A 15616-nucleotide genomic window follows, 5' to 3' on the forward strand; every position below is an offset into this window, starting at 1 on the left:
CCAATTGTGAACCTGAAAATATGCTCAAATAATTTTATAAGAAAACTGTAAAATATTCATTTTTAATTATTTTTTTTTAGTGCTACAAAATCTTTGGATTTCAAGCAGATGACCAAAAATCTTGGAGCGCAGCACGCTCCGAATGTCAGGGCCCAGACATTGGAGGAAACCTAGCTACTATATCTAATAAAAGGCTACAAGGTATGCTAGCTTTGCATCACTGAATTACGTTTTGCTTATCGTCTGTAATATATTACTTCACTTGCATTGTAGGCATATTTTCTAAGCGTAATATGTTGTTGTTCTATCTCCTGTTTAGAGTGGAAATCAAATATTGTATAATAATAATAATAATAATAATAATAATAATAATAATAATAATAATAATATGATTACTTTATTTTTATACCCCGCCTCCATCTCTTCCTCTACTATTTCACAATAGTAGGTTTTCTGCACAAACTCCAGTTTCTGAATAACGTTTCTCATATTTATCCATAATTTAATACAATTTTTGAGTTATTTCACCAGATAGGTATTTGAATTCTCTTTCAGATAGCCTTTTTTTCTTTCCTTTCTTTTAGCCTTCCTTGTTTTCCACTTAAATAAATTCCCAACGGAAGTATGGATTGGGTTGAATGATATTAATCATGAACATATGTACCTCTGGACTGATGGAACAGGAGTCCATTACACAAACTGGGCAAAAAGCTATCCATCATCTAGTTATGATGGATCCATGGTAGGTATTTGATTAGATTTTACTGATAAATTTATTGTAAACCCTTTCCCCTTATAAACCCAGTTCGTGGAGTTTTGAGAAAGAGATCCTAGGACCAGCGCAGGCAAAGAAACAAGTATTAAGGATAATAGCTGGGCCAGAAAAGACAGTTTTGGGGACCTTCTACCCTGTCATATAATGCAGTTTCAAACTGCATTATATAGCAGTGTAGATGGGGTGTTTGGCTGTTGTCCAAATCCAACCCAGAAACTCTTGTAGCTCCCAGAAATTCTTGCAGTTGTTGTTGTGGATCTTCCAGTCGTTTCTAACTTAAGCAGATCCTATCATTGTGTTTTCCTGGAAATATTGATTTGCTTTTGTTTTCCTCTGAGGCGGAAGACGCCTCCTCACAGCATGGAAAATGTGCGATCTCCCGTGCTTTTACCTGAGGTATCCAAATGACACCTCAGGTAAAATTGAATGAATTCAAGACAAAGCAGGAAAACTGACACCTGGAAAGACCTGGGTCTTTCCAGGTGTGGGCCCTGTGTGGATTGGGCCCGGGGTTTGCATTGTGTGACTTCCGGGCTCAATCCACACAGCTATCTCAAAGTTTCCGGGCTCCTGGAGGGCCAGAAGCACTTTAATGGCAGCAGTCATGTTTACTTTCTTGCCCTTTTTTTTGGGGGGGGGGTTACTTTTGTGTCTGGATGCCCTGCCAGAAGGTCCGGCAGGGCATCTAGACACTCCCCTCCCCCAAAAAATGCGTTTTTGGGGGAGAGGCATGTGGACTTTAACCCACGCCCAATTGGGTTTCTTAAAGGGCTGCGTGGAACCAGCCTGAGGTCCCTTCTACACTGCCATATAAAATCCAGATTAGCTGCTTTGAACTGGATTATATGGCAATGTAGACTCATATAGTCCCATTCTAAGAAGATGTGTATTATCTGATTTGATAATCTAGATTATATGGCAGTGTAGATGGAGCCCAAGAGAATAAGACTTGTCCATAGGTACTCAATGGGTTTCCATAGCCATGTGGGGATTCGAACCGTGGTGTCCAGATTCCAACACTCACACCCTGTTGGCTTTCTTCACTTAGGAAAACCAATAAGCAGCCTAGAAGTACTCATAAAGAGAGAAAAGAGTACATAAAGTCTCCTGATTGCATCTCCTGTAGCTCCTGGAAGTTATAGCTATGTGGCTGAGAATAGAAGAATTGACCATCTCATGTTTGCCTTATAGGAAGACTGTGTTGCAGTGAATAACAAACCTCTGAAAGAGGCAGGGACATGGAGACATTTTCGTTGTTCTATTAAGAAAGGCTATATATGCCAGACCAATACAAGTGAGTTCTTTTGCTACACTCCATGAATTAAACACAACTGGATCTTATGGAAACCATGCTTGTTCCTCTGATGGTGCTTTCATAGAGCAGCCTGTACAAAATGGCTTGTCTTCTTGTACAATATATTTAAAGTATTTGTTGTCAAATTTGGTCATAGTTAAAGCATTTGAGATTTTGAAAATGGAATTAACAGTGTAAACTTTGTCAAATGTCGTTGTACTTACTCCCAGGGAAAAATGTTCAGAATTGCCTTTTTAAGGGCACATAGGTGACAAATTTGTGCACTCCTAGTTCAGTGAATTAATGAGTATTTTGGAGGGTAGAGTGAGGTTATATAGTCTGAATTTCTAAACTGATGCTAGTTCAGGAAGGATCTTCTTAGTTTAACCATCTGAGAGCCTTTTTCCTTAAGGGTAAAGAAATTCCAGCCCTTGGGAAAATGTCTGACTGCAGATATAAGCTTGGTATGTTTGCAGAGTAATTTTTCTAGACTGCCACGATCAGTAGGGAACAATCTTACTTTTTCATTAAAACCCCCCAAAGGATTGTAAAACAACTTTCTGCTTGTTTTTCAGACTCTAAATACTCCATTCCATCAACCACTCCAGTACCTCATATCTACTATAGCAACAGTACCTACTTCTTCATCGAAACCAAAATGACATGGAAGGAAGCCCAGCAAAGGTGTGGTGTTCAGAAAGAAGACTCAAGCCTTGCTAGTATTTTAGATCCCTTCAGCCATTCTCTCCTCTGGCTCCAGGTGTTAAAGTACAAGAGCCCTGTGTGGATCGGCCTCAACAGCAATGTGGTAAGGCTTCCACACTTCTATAAGGGAGTAATATACAGGGAAGGTAAAAGGTAAAGGTTTTCCTCTGCCATTTCATCTAGTTGCATCTGACTCTGGGGGTTGGTGCTTATCTCCATTTCTAAGCTGAAGAGTTGACGTTGTCCATAGAGTCCTCCAACGCCATGTGGCTGGCATGACCGCATAGAACGCCGTTACCTCCCCACCGGAGAGGAACCTATTGATCCACTCACATTTTGCATGTTTTTGAACTGCTAGTTTGGCAGAAGCTGGGGCTAACAGTGGGAGCTCACCCCACTGCTCGGATTCGAACTGGTGACCTTTCGGCCAGCAAGTTCAGAAGCTCAGTGGTTTAATCCACTGCACCACTGGGGGTCTCCCATACAGGGAAAGAAATATAAAAATATTAGTTGAATAGTTCACATCAAAGGAGTACCCAATGTAGAGAATGTACTTCAAAATTCGAGCTGGAGACCGAAAGGTGCCAGGTTCAAATCCCAGGAGCGGCGTGAGCGGCCTCTGTTAGCTCCAGCTCCTGCCAACCTAGCAGTTCGAAAACATGCCAATGTGAGTAGATCAATAGGTACCGCTCCAGCAGGAAGGTAACGGCGCTCCATGCAGTCATGCCGGCCACATGACCTTGGAGGTGTCTACGGACAACGCCGGCTCCTCAGCTTAGAAATGGAGATGAGCACCAACCCCCAGAGTCAGACATGACTGGACTTAATGTCAGGGGAAACCTTTACCTTTAATCATCAACTGCTGGAATTTGTTTTCCTTCTGTTATTCCTAAATACATTTTATGTAGTAAAATCAACAATGGTTTGTCATGAGATAAAGGTGAGCTTTCAGATCTTCCATGCTTAAAGCTTAAGAACAGTTAAGATAAGAGTACAGCCAAACACTTCCCACGAATGTGTAAAGTTAAAAAGGGAATATGGAAACAAACAGACTTTTGGAAAAATCTGGGGGAAGTTTATAGAATTTGTATTTATAGAAGGACGGGGGACAAACCTGCAACAATGAAATTTTGGAAATAAAGAATAAGATAAAATGGTCCAGGGGAAGAGGGCACAAGAAAGGAGAGAGGGATAGGGGTGGTGGGCAAATAAAGGGAAGAAATAGTAATAAAAATAATTAAATATATTTAAGTAATTAGAAAAATTGTACTAGAACTACGAATGCAGTATATTTTGAACGGGGAAAGTTTTAAATTAATTACGTGCTTTCTTAATATTATATTATTATTTTATTATATTAATTATACTAAATTATTGTGTTTCTGTTGAATTCATTTGCTGACCTTATTTTCACATTAAGACAAACTCTTTGTTGTAGTGTACTTCCCTGACACAGATATTCATTTTTAGACCGATGGACAATATACATGGATTGATAGATACAGAATGAAGTATACAAACTGGGGCACAGGGGAGCCAAAACAAAACTTTGGCTGTGTTTATATAGACCTGGATGGAGCATGGAAGACAGGATCATGTGATGAAAAATATTTTCCACTCTGTAAACACTCTGTTTGTAAGTATATTCTTTTGAAAGAAATTGTTTGTTTTTCAGGCCTAAGTAAGTAGCATCTGGCTGCTACATTTGGTGGAGGTCTTCATATTGGGCAAGGTATTAAACAGCAAGCCTTCCATTGGAGCTAAAGGCTCTGATTGTTACTACAATGGGTGATCTATACATTTTGCAAAGAGATTGCCTCCATTGCTCTTCGGTTATACAATTTTTTTTCATTATTTAGTACAACTGGTAGACTTTTGCTGGCTCCATTCTTTTGCCATCTTAAAGCTCAAATCCCTACGCATGTTTATTTATTTTTATTTATTTACAACATTTTTATCCCGCCTTTCTCACCCGAGGGGACTCAAGGCGGCTTACAACAACTGGCAAAACTCAATGCCCAAATACAATCAATAAAAATCAACAACACATCTAAAATGATTAACAGTAATTAATAAAAAACACATTATACAAGCTTAAAATATATAGCTACTCAATTCCATTCTTCCAAGAGTCTTGTACGTAGACCTTAGATCAGACCATGTCAAATGTAATGCAGGATAATAAAAAAAAACTAGTAATCTAGTAATGTAATTTAAATACGTATTCCACATTTTTCCCAATATGAGATTTAAGAGATCTATGATTTGTTTCCCTATAGTCACACCTTTCAATTCAAATGAGCATAAAGGTGAAAATAATCTCAGAACATTGACAAATAGGAAGTGATACTTAGCCAACACTCCTCGGATATTTATTTATTTATTTATTTATTATTTACAGCATTTCTATTCTGCCCTCCTCACCCTGAAGGGAACTCAGGGCGGATCACATTACACATATAGGCAAACATTCAATGCCTTTTAACATAGAACAAAGACAAGACAAACATAGGCTCCGAGCGGGCCTCGAACTCATGACCTCCTGGTCAGAGTGATTCATTGCAGCTTGTTGCAGCTGGCTTGCTCTCCAGCCTGCGCCACAGCCCGGGCCTTGTCAGAAACTTTGGCTAACATCCTGCATTTGATCTGGTCAAGTATAAACTCTGCAAGATATAGCTCGGTTCCCTCTCTGACTTCCTATCAGTGCCACCTACCTTACTGCCACCTCCTTGGCCGCTCAGTGTCTGTAGGATGGCCAGGAAATATCTGCTTTTGCAGCTGGATACATGGAAATGACTGTTCTCCTGGACCTCTTGAACAGAGTTTCTCAAACTGTTTTTTCCCTGATGTCATGGACTACAACATCTTTCCTTTTCTACATTGAATGGGTTTCTGGGAATCAAGGTCCAAAACAGCTGGAGGACCAGAGTTTGAAAAAACACTGTTCTAGAAGGTCCTGGGAAGCCCTGGAGATGCCTTCAGCTTTGTGCAGGAACATAGCCAGCTGCTTCATGGCTATCCCGTCATTTTTCAGATCACTAAATGGCTGAAAAGTAATGCACAGACAGCAAGAACAGGAAGGGGATTGTGGTGGACAGAGTTGCTGTCCACAGTGACCATAAAATGACATACATAGGTATAGTTTAGTATTATTAAATGGGAAGGTTGCAAGTCAAAAGTGAAATTATTTGGATAAAATTCCATTTATGAACCAGAGTGGTTATTCACTTTTCTTGAAGCACCCAGATAAGTGATTCTATTGCAGATTATCCTAGACATCCCAGGCACGCTTTTAGTACCACTTATGTCTTTCCACATTCTGTACTTCATGATATGTGCCATTTTTTTTAATTTTCAGCATCAAATTTAAACCATTTTGATGTTGTAATTATAAGAAAGTGTAAAAAGAACACAAATCTCTGAATCATTATGATGTAACATTCCAAAAATGTCAGTTGCTTAGAGTTATTCATTAGTTCCTATGCATCATGAACTGTTTTATTTACACACAACATTTCAATAAACAGAGTGGTATGGATGGGTGGATGGAACTGTCTGATTCATCAAAGCTTATCAGGATAAAAAGCCTATCTTTGTCTGAAACAAATAGTTTATTAAAATCTATGTAAAATCTATATAAATTACATATGATAATTATAAATACATTTGTGAATTAAAGTAAATGTATTTTTTCTTTAAACAGTGAAGGCACCTACTGAACCACCTCAACAGCCAGGGAAATGCCCAGAATCGGAAGAGAAACCATGGCTTCCTTTCCGTGGCCACTGCTACCACTTTGAAGCATCTGCAAGAAAGAATTGGCCAAGGGCTTCTTTAGCTTGTTTACAGTTAGGCAAGTATCAAATTCATTGTATATATGATGAAAGATGATATGGCTAGATGATAGATTGCTTTTATGCATCTTCAAGTCATTTCTGACTAATAGTAATCTCAAAGAAATAGACCTATCATGGGGTTTTCTGAGGTGTCTTGCCCAATTACTCAGTCGATTTCCATGGCCAAATGGGGATTACAACCCTGGTTTCCAGAACACTTCACCAAATTGGCTCTCAGACGGATAATGCCATATAAGATAGTATCCAAATCTATTTGTATTTATGGCTAAACTACTCAGTGAGGACACTTTCATATTAGTTTAAAGAAGCGTGAATTCTTGCCATATATGTCATTGATTTTCCCCAGAGTTTCTCTGGCTATTACTACTTTTGTGACCACCTTATTCAGTTCTGTGGGAAAGTCTGTCCGTAATGATTTTTTTGGGGATGCTTTGACTGTTTATTTTCAGTCAGGGAATGGTTTGCCAAGGTGGTCTTATGGCCTGAAGGACATTTTGTGCTGTTTGATATTTTTAAATTTTTATAGTTAAAATGCTCTAGTGCACTTCAATGATGTACTGTAACTGTTTAGCAATATGTAGATAGGACAAGGAAAAGAGATATTTTTCTTACAATGCCCACTTCTGAGCAGAAAAAAACTGCTGATGTCTGGCATTTTCAGAAAATAGTCCAGAATAAGATTGGATATTAGCTTTTTTACACTTCAGTATGGGCATGCCATCAGAGTACATCCATCACACCTGGATGAAGGATATTTAAGCCCCTCTGAGTCAGGTTTTTCTTTAAAGAAATCTTCCAAGCATCTTCTTCACCTGGCCTTCCATGAAGTGTTAATAAAATACAAACTGTACAGTACCCTCTTCAGGGTGGGATTAAAGAAACTAATAGGGTTTAAGTGAATACATTGAATGCCAATTAATTTTGCACTGCTTTACCCAAAACAGAGTGTGGGTTTCATTTTGTTTTGTTTTGTTTTATGTTGATCCCCTAAAGCTTATCATTTGGAAATAAGTTTCACTAAGAACAGAAAATCCTTTTGGTTGAAACCTCATGTTTCCTTTGTTTTCATACTGATATTTTGCAGATGCAAATCTAGTTTCAATAGTCGATGCAGCAGAGTCACGTTTTCTAGCAGAAAATATAGAAGCTCTTGAAACCAAAACACGAACGTTTTGGACAGGAATGTACAAAAATCTGAACGGTACGTCTTTGTTTACATGTGATTGAGTGATGTATGAACCTATCCCTATTCTTTCCGTGTTACCTTGTACTTCTGCTTGCAATTCAGAACTCTAATCCAAGTGAAAACCCTAAATTTCTACAGGATGCCATCATGGTGGTTAAATTGCTATAGTTGTGTGGAGAATGGTCAGAGGAGCCTTTTCCACTGCACAGTTAAAACACTATGATTCCACTTCAGTTCCCATGGCTGCATCCTAGAAAACAATATGGTGAGGTGGTATTTATAATTCTAAATACTGCTATCTTACTTGCAAATGCTAGGATTCCATATGATGCAACATTGGCACTTAAAATGGAACCATATGTTATAACTGTGTTGTGGGAAAGAGCCCCTTGAACTTCTCCTCTTGACAACTTCATGAATTTTACTGGGAACTGGAAATAAGTACCAATGAGATGTTGAGGCCATGCAATGCAATACAATATTTTCAGTTGGAGACAGTAAGAGTAGAAACCCCAAGTCCGATAAGTGGTGTTTTGGTGTATTTTTCAACCAGTTTTTCAGATGAAAAGTAACATCAATTTTGGGTGATCAGGTGATTTCAAGGGCTGAAAAACAGGGTACTAGAGAGCCACATACAAGTAATTTTCTGATTTTCCTCAACCTCTTTTAGCAAAGCATTAGAAATCACACCCAGGCAGGAATACATTATATGTATGAAGTACACAGCTGACATTATAATCATACAAGAATCTTGAAGGAAATTTATCTGTCCTTCTGTATCTTGAGAAGGCACTTTTCAAAAGACTTCATACATGGGGAGAATCATTTAATTTTGTCCTTGTACTTAAGACAATTAGTTATCTACTAACTAGTAACAGTCCTGTTTGAGCTCATCATCTCACTATCGTTTCCAATATGCTACTAGGTAATTGGTTATGGCTTGACAATACTGTAGTGGATTTTGTCAATTGGAATACTGGAGAGCCTTCACCCCAAATCAACGAAGAATGTGTGGAAATGTATACAACATCTGGAAATTGGAATAATGCTTATTGCAGTGGCTACGCAGGATACATTTGCAAAAAACCAAAAGGTAAGTGGTGTGTTTAATATTTCTTTACTCTTTGTTGTATTTAGTAGATCATGGGTGTTGTGTTGGTGGTCAGAGTGAAGATTTTGGAAAACTTTGAGGGGCTCTAGTTCTAATGCTCCAAATTCTTCTGAAGCTTAGGTGAATTTTAATCTGGAGGATAAATCTTAACTTGATTTCTTCCCATTAATTGCAACCAGAGGAGGGAATTGCAACCCTCTGATTCTAACTCTTACATTGATGTAAGATAGCCAATTTAATAATTCCTGCTCCTGAAATCAGATAACCAGAGAAACACTTTCCTTAAGGAGGCCTTTAAGGGTTCATTTTCTTCCTCTGCTCCTCTGCAATTTACATTTTACAGCATAGATGGCAGAGGAGATTCCAGTGCTTCTGGAGAAAATTGGGGAAGGTATTTTATTTATTCTCTATGGGACTCAAGGCTAAAAAGAAATGTAATACACATAACACATCCTACTAAAAACAGCACATATAAAACATGCTAAAATATTTTAAACACACTAATCCCCTCCTGTAATTGAGGGATTGACACTATCACATATCATAATAGCTGGTCCAACCTGTAAGACGGAAATCCCAGCCAGATTTCCAGCTTTTAGGAATTGTGGGAGCTACAGTCCAAAACACCTGGAGATCCAAAGGTTGGGAACCACTGCTGTAAGAGAATGGTACAAGGATGAGTGTAATCTATTAGCGAGTGTGTATAGTGGAACCAGCAGCGTCCAGTTAACACCATGTGCAAAAGACTCAGACCAGGCAGAGGAATTAAAAGAACAAAGAAAACCTTACTTGTTGAGTTGAAGTCAAATAAACAGTTCAGCAATCGTACAATGTCCTTGTAGTTGCATAGGATCAATAACTAATCAATCAGCATTCAATATACCCAGCATAGCATATTTAAACTGCTACTTGACCGTAGCTAGAGAGCCTGTCTTTTCTGTGCTCTCCCTGCAAGCCCAGATTCCCAACTGATAAACCCAGCCATCTGCCAGCAAACTGACACATTGTTTGAGGCGTGGCTTGCCTCTGCAAAAGCTCAGCTCCCTTTTTGCAGAGATCTTTTGCAAGCAACTTTGCAAGGATTTCTTTACACATACACACACAGCAACTTGGCGCAATATAATCCTCCAAGAGCCACTTGGGACCTAATTGCAACAGGCCTCAACATATGGTCGGTTCACTTCCCTTCAGTACCATTCTCCATCTTTCCACTAAATGGCGAGAGAGGTCTAACTTTGACTCTCGCCCTTGCTACCACTGGCACCTTCGCCTGCATTAGTCCCTGCCTGCACACAGTCTCCAAGGGAATGGATCTCTCCAGAGAAATAGGGTTATTCATTCTCTTTTCAAAAGTTTTGAATGCATTTGAATGATTTAATACTGTTTATAAGTTTATGTCATTTTAATGTGATGATTTTAAAATTATATTTAAAAATTATTGCTGGGTTTTAGTTTATTCTTTTTGTGAGCTGTCTTAGGTTCCACTACAGAAAAAGGCAGCTTGAAAATTAAATTCTATCTTTTCCTCCTCTTCTTTTCTCTTTCTTCCTTACCATCTCTGGCTTATAAAAAAGGAAGACAGAGGGAAATATTAGGAGTTGGCTGGGAGGGAGGGGTAGAGGTGTTCAGACAGTTTCTAAATTTAGTTTCCAGTTTCAGGGGAATTGTAAATGTTTTGGCATTCTAGAGAGATATATAACACTTTTCTAAGGGCACTGCAAGTAGAATTTGGACTCGTCCCCATGTAAGCCGCCCTGAGTCCCTTTGGGGAGATGGAGGCGAGGGAGATGGAGGCGAGGCCCAGGCTGTGGCACAGGCTGGTGAGCAGCCAGCCAGCTGCAGCCAGCTGCAACAAATAACTCTGACCGAGAGGTCATGAGTTCGAGGCCAGCTCGGAGCCTATGTTTGTCTTGTCTTTGTTCTATGTTAAAGGCATTGAATGTTTGCCTTATATGTGTAATGTGATCCGCCCTGAGTCCCCTTCGGGGTGAGAAGGGCGGAATATAAATACTGTAAATAAATAAATAAAAATAAAGTTATTATTATTTCTTCTTTGTGGAATATGACTGTTTTGTCAAAATGTGCAATAAAACAAAATTCATCATACTATAATGCATTGCTTTTGTTTTTAGTTTTTGACAGTGTGCCAACTGAGAAGATTCCAGAACAAAAAGGTAAAGATTTTCATGCAGAGTACATAGAAGAAAAACTCAAATAAGACATTAGGAATGTTCTGTAGAAAAATGATTGCTTTTTACCATATTGGTTTCCCATATTTTTCACTTCAAACTTTTTCTAATAACTTGTAACTAAAATTTAAATGCCCTTTTCATCATAAGTTCAGTAGGATTCGGTGGCTTTCTTTCCTGGTTTCCAGAAATGAAATCTCTTAGGCATTTATGGTTATGAAAAGCCAGAGAAATAATGGTGCAACCCCCCATATCCACAGGAGATACTTTTCAAGACCCACTGTGGAAACCAGAAAAATGGATAATATTGAACTCTATATTTTGTCTTGAATTTAGGGTAATTTATTTCCCTAAGGTAGTCATGACATTAGCCACTAGCTAACCTCACTACATTTTATTGCTATATTGACCTTAGTGACACATTTCTTATTGACACTTAGTGAAGTGGGGCACTTTCAGGGTCTTTTCAGAGCAGGAGCAACAAGAGCATGCCAAAATGCAAGGCTGGTTGTTAGATTTCTCTTAGCCCTGAAAAGTGAATAATTTTCAAGTTTTACTGCTGTTTGAAACAAGTTAAATAGAGGAAGTCAAAAATATGGGAAAAAATAGAAACAGATAATTAATATTTATTTCATGCAATTTTACCTCTTTAAGTAAGCAGGTTAAAAGGATCAAATTATATGATTGTCTTTCTATTTGAAAACTGATTGTTACATTTCACATGCATAGCTGCTCTGCAGTAAGAAATAAAGGCCACTGAGTTCAACGAGATTTTGTTGCCGTGTGTCTTCAGAGTCACTTCCAACTAATGATAACCCTAAGACAATCATATCATGGGGTTTTCTTGGCAAGATTTGTCCAACAGTGGTTTGCCTTTGCCTTGTTCTCAAGCTGAAGAATATGAAGCCGCGTTAATTATAACCTTTTCAAGTAGACTGGTGTCTTTTTTGTTTATAAGAGGAAAACAATGCATCTTTCCAGGGTGGCTCTTTTACATCAAAATTTAACATTGTTCATAGAAGAGTAAAGTTGAATGCTCCCAGGATACAGGGTTAGGAAACTTATGGTATATTGGATTGATGTTAAATTCCAACCCATAGCAGCCCCAGCCTACATATCCAGATGTCTTAGGGTGCTTCCAGACAGCACCAAAATCTGTGCCAAAGTGGGTTTTTAAAACCCGCTTTGGCACAGATTCCCATTCCCACCATACCCCCAAAAAACCAGGCTTTTTCGGAGTGAGGTTTCTAGATGCCATCCCGGTAACTACCAAGATGGCATCCAGCCACCCCTAAGCCCCCCCCCCCCCCCAAATAAGACTTAAAATTAAAAACTTACCCTTAAGGTGGTCCTTCAGTCCTCCTGGTGCACAGAAATGATATGTCAGGAGACTGGCATTTTCATCCTTGCTCCCCCCATCTCCTGACGCATCATTTCTATGCACCAGGAGGACTGAAGGACCACCTTTATGTCGGCCCAGTAAGTTTTTTATTTTGCTGCTTGTTTGGGGGGTCTTGGGGTGCCATTCACACCTTTGGGCTCCAGGAGCCCAAAAGGTGTGAGATGGCAAATAGGGATTCACCCCCAGGTAGTTCCGGTTGCTCCTGGAACTACCTGGAGTGAGTCCCCACCGGTCTAATACCCCATAAGACCTGGAAGGCCCAGATGTAATGGAGTATCTATTTAATTTGGATCAAACCAGAGAAGCCCTGGTTTGATCTGAATTAATTAGGTTTTACCGGAGGTGTCATTTAGACACCCCCGGTAAAAGGCTTGCCTGGATGGACCCTGAGATAACAGGAAGAACTAATCTGGAACAACTGAAAAACATAAGGTTACCTATCCTAATGCCAAGCATAGTGGCATTAGAGACGGGAGCATAATTTTCTGAATCATTGCTAGTGACTTAAAGTTAATCAACCTAAAACCCAATTTAACACTAGCACTATGGGGCAAAATGAGCACCAGTATGGTGTATTGGTTTAAATGTTGGGCCTAGGGCTCAAACCTTGCCTCAGCCATTGAAACCCACTTGGTGAACGTGGGCAAATTATATTCTTTTAATTTCAGAGGAGGCAAGCTCCCTCTGAATGAATCTTGCCAAGAAAACTCATGATAGGCTCACCTTGGGATCAGCATAAGTCAGAAATGACTTGAGAGTATGCAACAACAGAGCAAAACATTCTGGCAGAATAGTTGTACTGGATTACCGATTTGCACAAGGACTGGTGTAAGAATTGACTAAGAGCTTGTGCAATTAAATCTATGCAAAGTACCATCCTAGCACTAACTATAAAAATGTGTAACCCAGGGCATAGTGAACTTTGCACTAGAAAAATAACTTTGTTGAATACAGGCCTTTGCTACATGGTCATGGTGCATAGATAACGTGGAAAGGGAGGGATATTATTTGTCATATGAAACTTCTTGGAGAAATGGCAGGATCAAAATGTAATTCAATATATTTTAATTTGCAGAATCAAGAAAGGAGGAGAACAAACCTTCATCCTCCAACAGTAAAGCTACGGCTGTGGTAGTTATTGTGATTCTCATTGTAGCAGGAGCTGCTCTGGCAGGTTACTATTTCTACAAAAAGAGGAATCAACACTTGGTGACTGAGGAGAACTTTGAGAATTCTCTCTACTTCAATAGTAATTCAGCTCCTGGAACTAGTGATACAAAGGACCTGGTGTTGAACATGGAGCAGAATGAACATGGCGCCATTTAGTCTGATAAAATATATACTGTGCCTTGTTTAATAAACATATCAAATTCATGGAGCACTCTACCAAAACGCATTTTATTGTGCAAAATAGTAACCATGTGCCTCTCTGTTTCAGCATTTTAATACATAGAAGAAACAGTAATAACTTAATGTTGTCCTCTCAATAATTCAACAGCTTGGTATTTGGAAATAGCAAAGCTACAATTTCATCCTATGGCCAAAATCTATGGCCAAGAGCAAAGCTCTTAGATAGCAGAAGTTAGTTGATGGCACTTGAGAGGATATTCATTCTAAAATTCAAAATCTATTTGTGGGATGGAACCAAGTACAAATTAAGATGGAAGTAAGTGCAGAAATAATGTGATATGAACATTTTGATATTTTCCCCTACATGCTCATTATTCATAGAGTGGTGAACTACATTTTACTGGAATACAGTACTTGTTATTTATTTGTTTAACAGGATGTGCCTTTTTTCAACAATCATCTTCAACAATCCAATCATTTGGTTTATATGGCCACGTTGTTATATGGAAATGATTCACTAGCACAGATCCTGGTAAATGCTTAACAAAATCCTGACATAGTATTGTCACTAGCGGAAAGTCTAGAGTTCAGACATATACTTTCTATTCAGAAAGTTCAACAATCACATTCGCTTCAAGTCAAATGTTCAATATGAACATTACGTAAGTGGGCTTGGACTAATCCATATCTTAAAACAACAGAATGGTTCATACTTTGATTGAGACTCCTAGACAAAACACCTGGAGTTTTCAGGAAATCTAAAATATTCTTCCTTTTTTATGTAAATCTAAACTTGCATTGCATTTTCCTTGTCAAAGGTAGCTGAAACTGGCCTTTGTTAGCAATTGATGCACCGTGATACATGAGCAAATATTTCTCCATATAAAATGAAATCATGTATCTTAACTTCACTATTGATAGATTTTTATCAGCTGAACCTGCAAATGTGCTATTATAACAGTATAAAACACAGCAATGTTTTATTGACTTCATTCCACTTTGATACAAAAGGGCAACAATGTTCATGGCTTTATTTATGCCACCTTTGTATACCTTTTATAATAAACACAAATAGGTGTCTTTTACATATCTACATCCTATGTTTTTGTGAATCATCAAGATCTCTAAATTAGTAATACACACATACACATACTACATACTTTCTATACATATGCAAGATATTATGTTGTTGCTGTGTGCTTTCAGGTTGTTACTCACTTATGGTGACCCTATCATAACTTTTTTTACAGAGTTGCAATCCAGTCATTGAACTACTATATCACATTGGCTCCAACATACAAAATACTACCTTTCAGTCCTGTCCAAGCTAAACACACTTAGCTTTCAGGGCACTTCCACACTTGACAGAAATGTGCACCAAAATGCGCATATTTCTGTCTCTACCCCAAAAAACCCTGGACTTTCCGAGGGGTGACTGGATGCCATCCTGGTAACTACCAGCATGGCACCCAGCCCCCCTGAAGTCCCCCAAAAGAAGCCCTTAACATTTTTAAAAAGCTTCCTTGGTCAACATTAAGATACTCCTTGAGTCCTCCTGGTGCATAAAAATGATGTGCCAGGAGATTGGGGGCAAAGAGGAAAATTGCTCCTTGCTGCTCCCCCCCCTCCCCAGTGCTCTTCCTGGTGCATCATTTCTACATGTCAGAAGGACTCAAGGAGTACCTTAATGGGAGGCAGGTAAGCTTTTTAAAAAAATTTAAGGGCTTCTTTTAGAGTTTTGGAGAAG

The 15616-nt window shown here is 38.8% G+C and overlaps 1 protein-coding gene across 1 annotated transcript in view; it reads left to right on the forward strand.

Moving 5' to 3' along the window:
• LOC103279104 (macrophage mannose receptor 1) overlaps positions 1-14956 on the forward strand; it is a 53709-nt gene extending 38753 nt beyond the window's left edge. The window contains exons 21-30 of the mRNA XM_062983832.1: positions 81-201; positions 585-742; positions 1967-2069; positions 2645-2877; positions 4245-4410; positions 6478-6627; positions 7716-7832; positions 8743-8910; positions 11061-11102; positions 13595-14956. Coding sequence (XP_062839902.1) covers positions 81-201; positions 585-742; positions 1967-2069; positions 2645-2877; positions 4245-4410; positions 6478-6627; positions 7716-7832; positions 8743-8910; positions 11061-11102; positions 13595-13845 — 1509 coding nt within the window. The 3' untranslated portion in view covers positions 13846-14956. The remainder of the gene's footprint in view (positions 1-80; positions 202-584; positions 743-1966; positions 2070-2644; positions 2878-4244; positions 4411-6477; positions 6628-7715; positions 7833-8742; positions 8911-11060; positions 11103-13594) is intronic.
• The last annotated feature ends 660 nt before the right edge of the window (positions 14957-15616 follow it).

Source organism: Anolis carolinensis, chromosome 6 (genome assembly GCF_035594765.1).
Source record: "Anolis carolinensis isolate JA03-04 chromosome 6, rAnoCar3.1.pri, whole genome shotgun sequence".
NCBI classification, from domain to species: domain Eukaryota; kingdom Metazoa; phylum Chordata; class Lepidosauria; order Squamata; family Dactyloidae; genus Anolis; species Anolis carolinensis.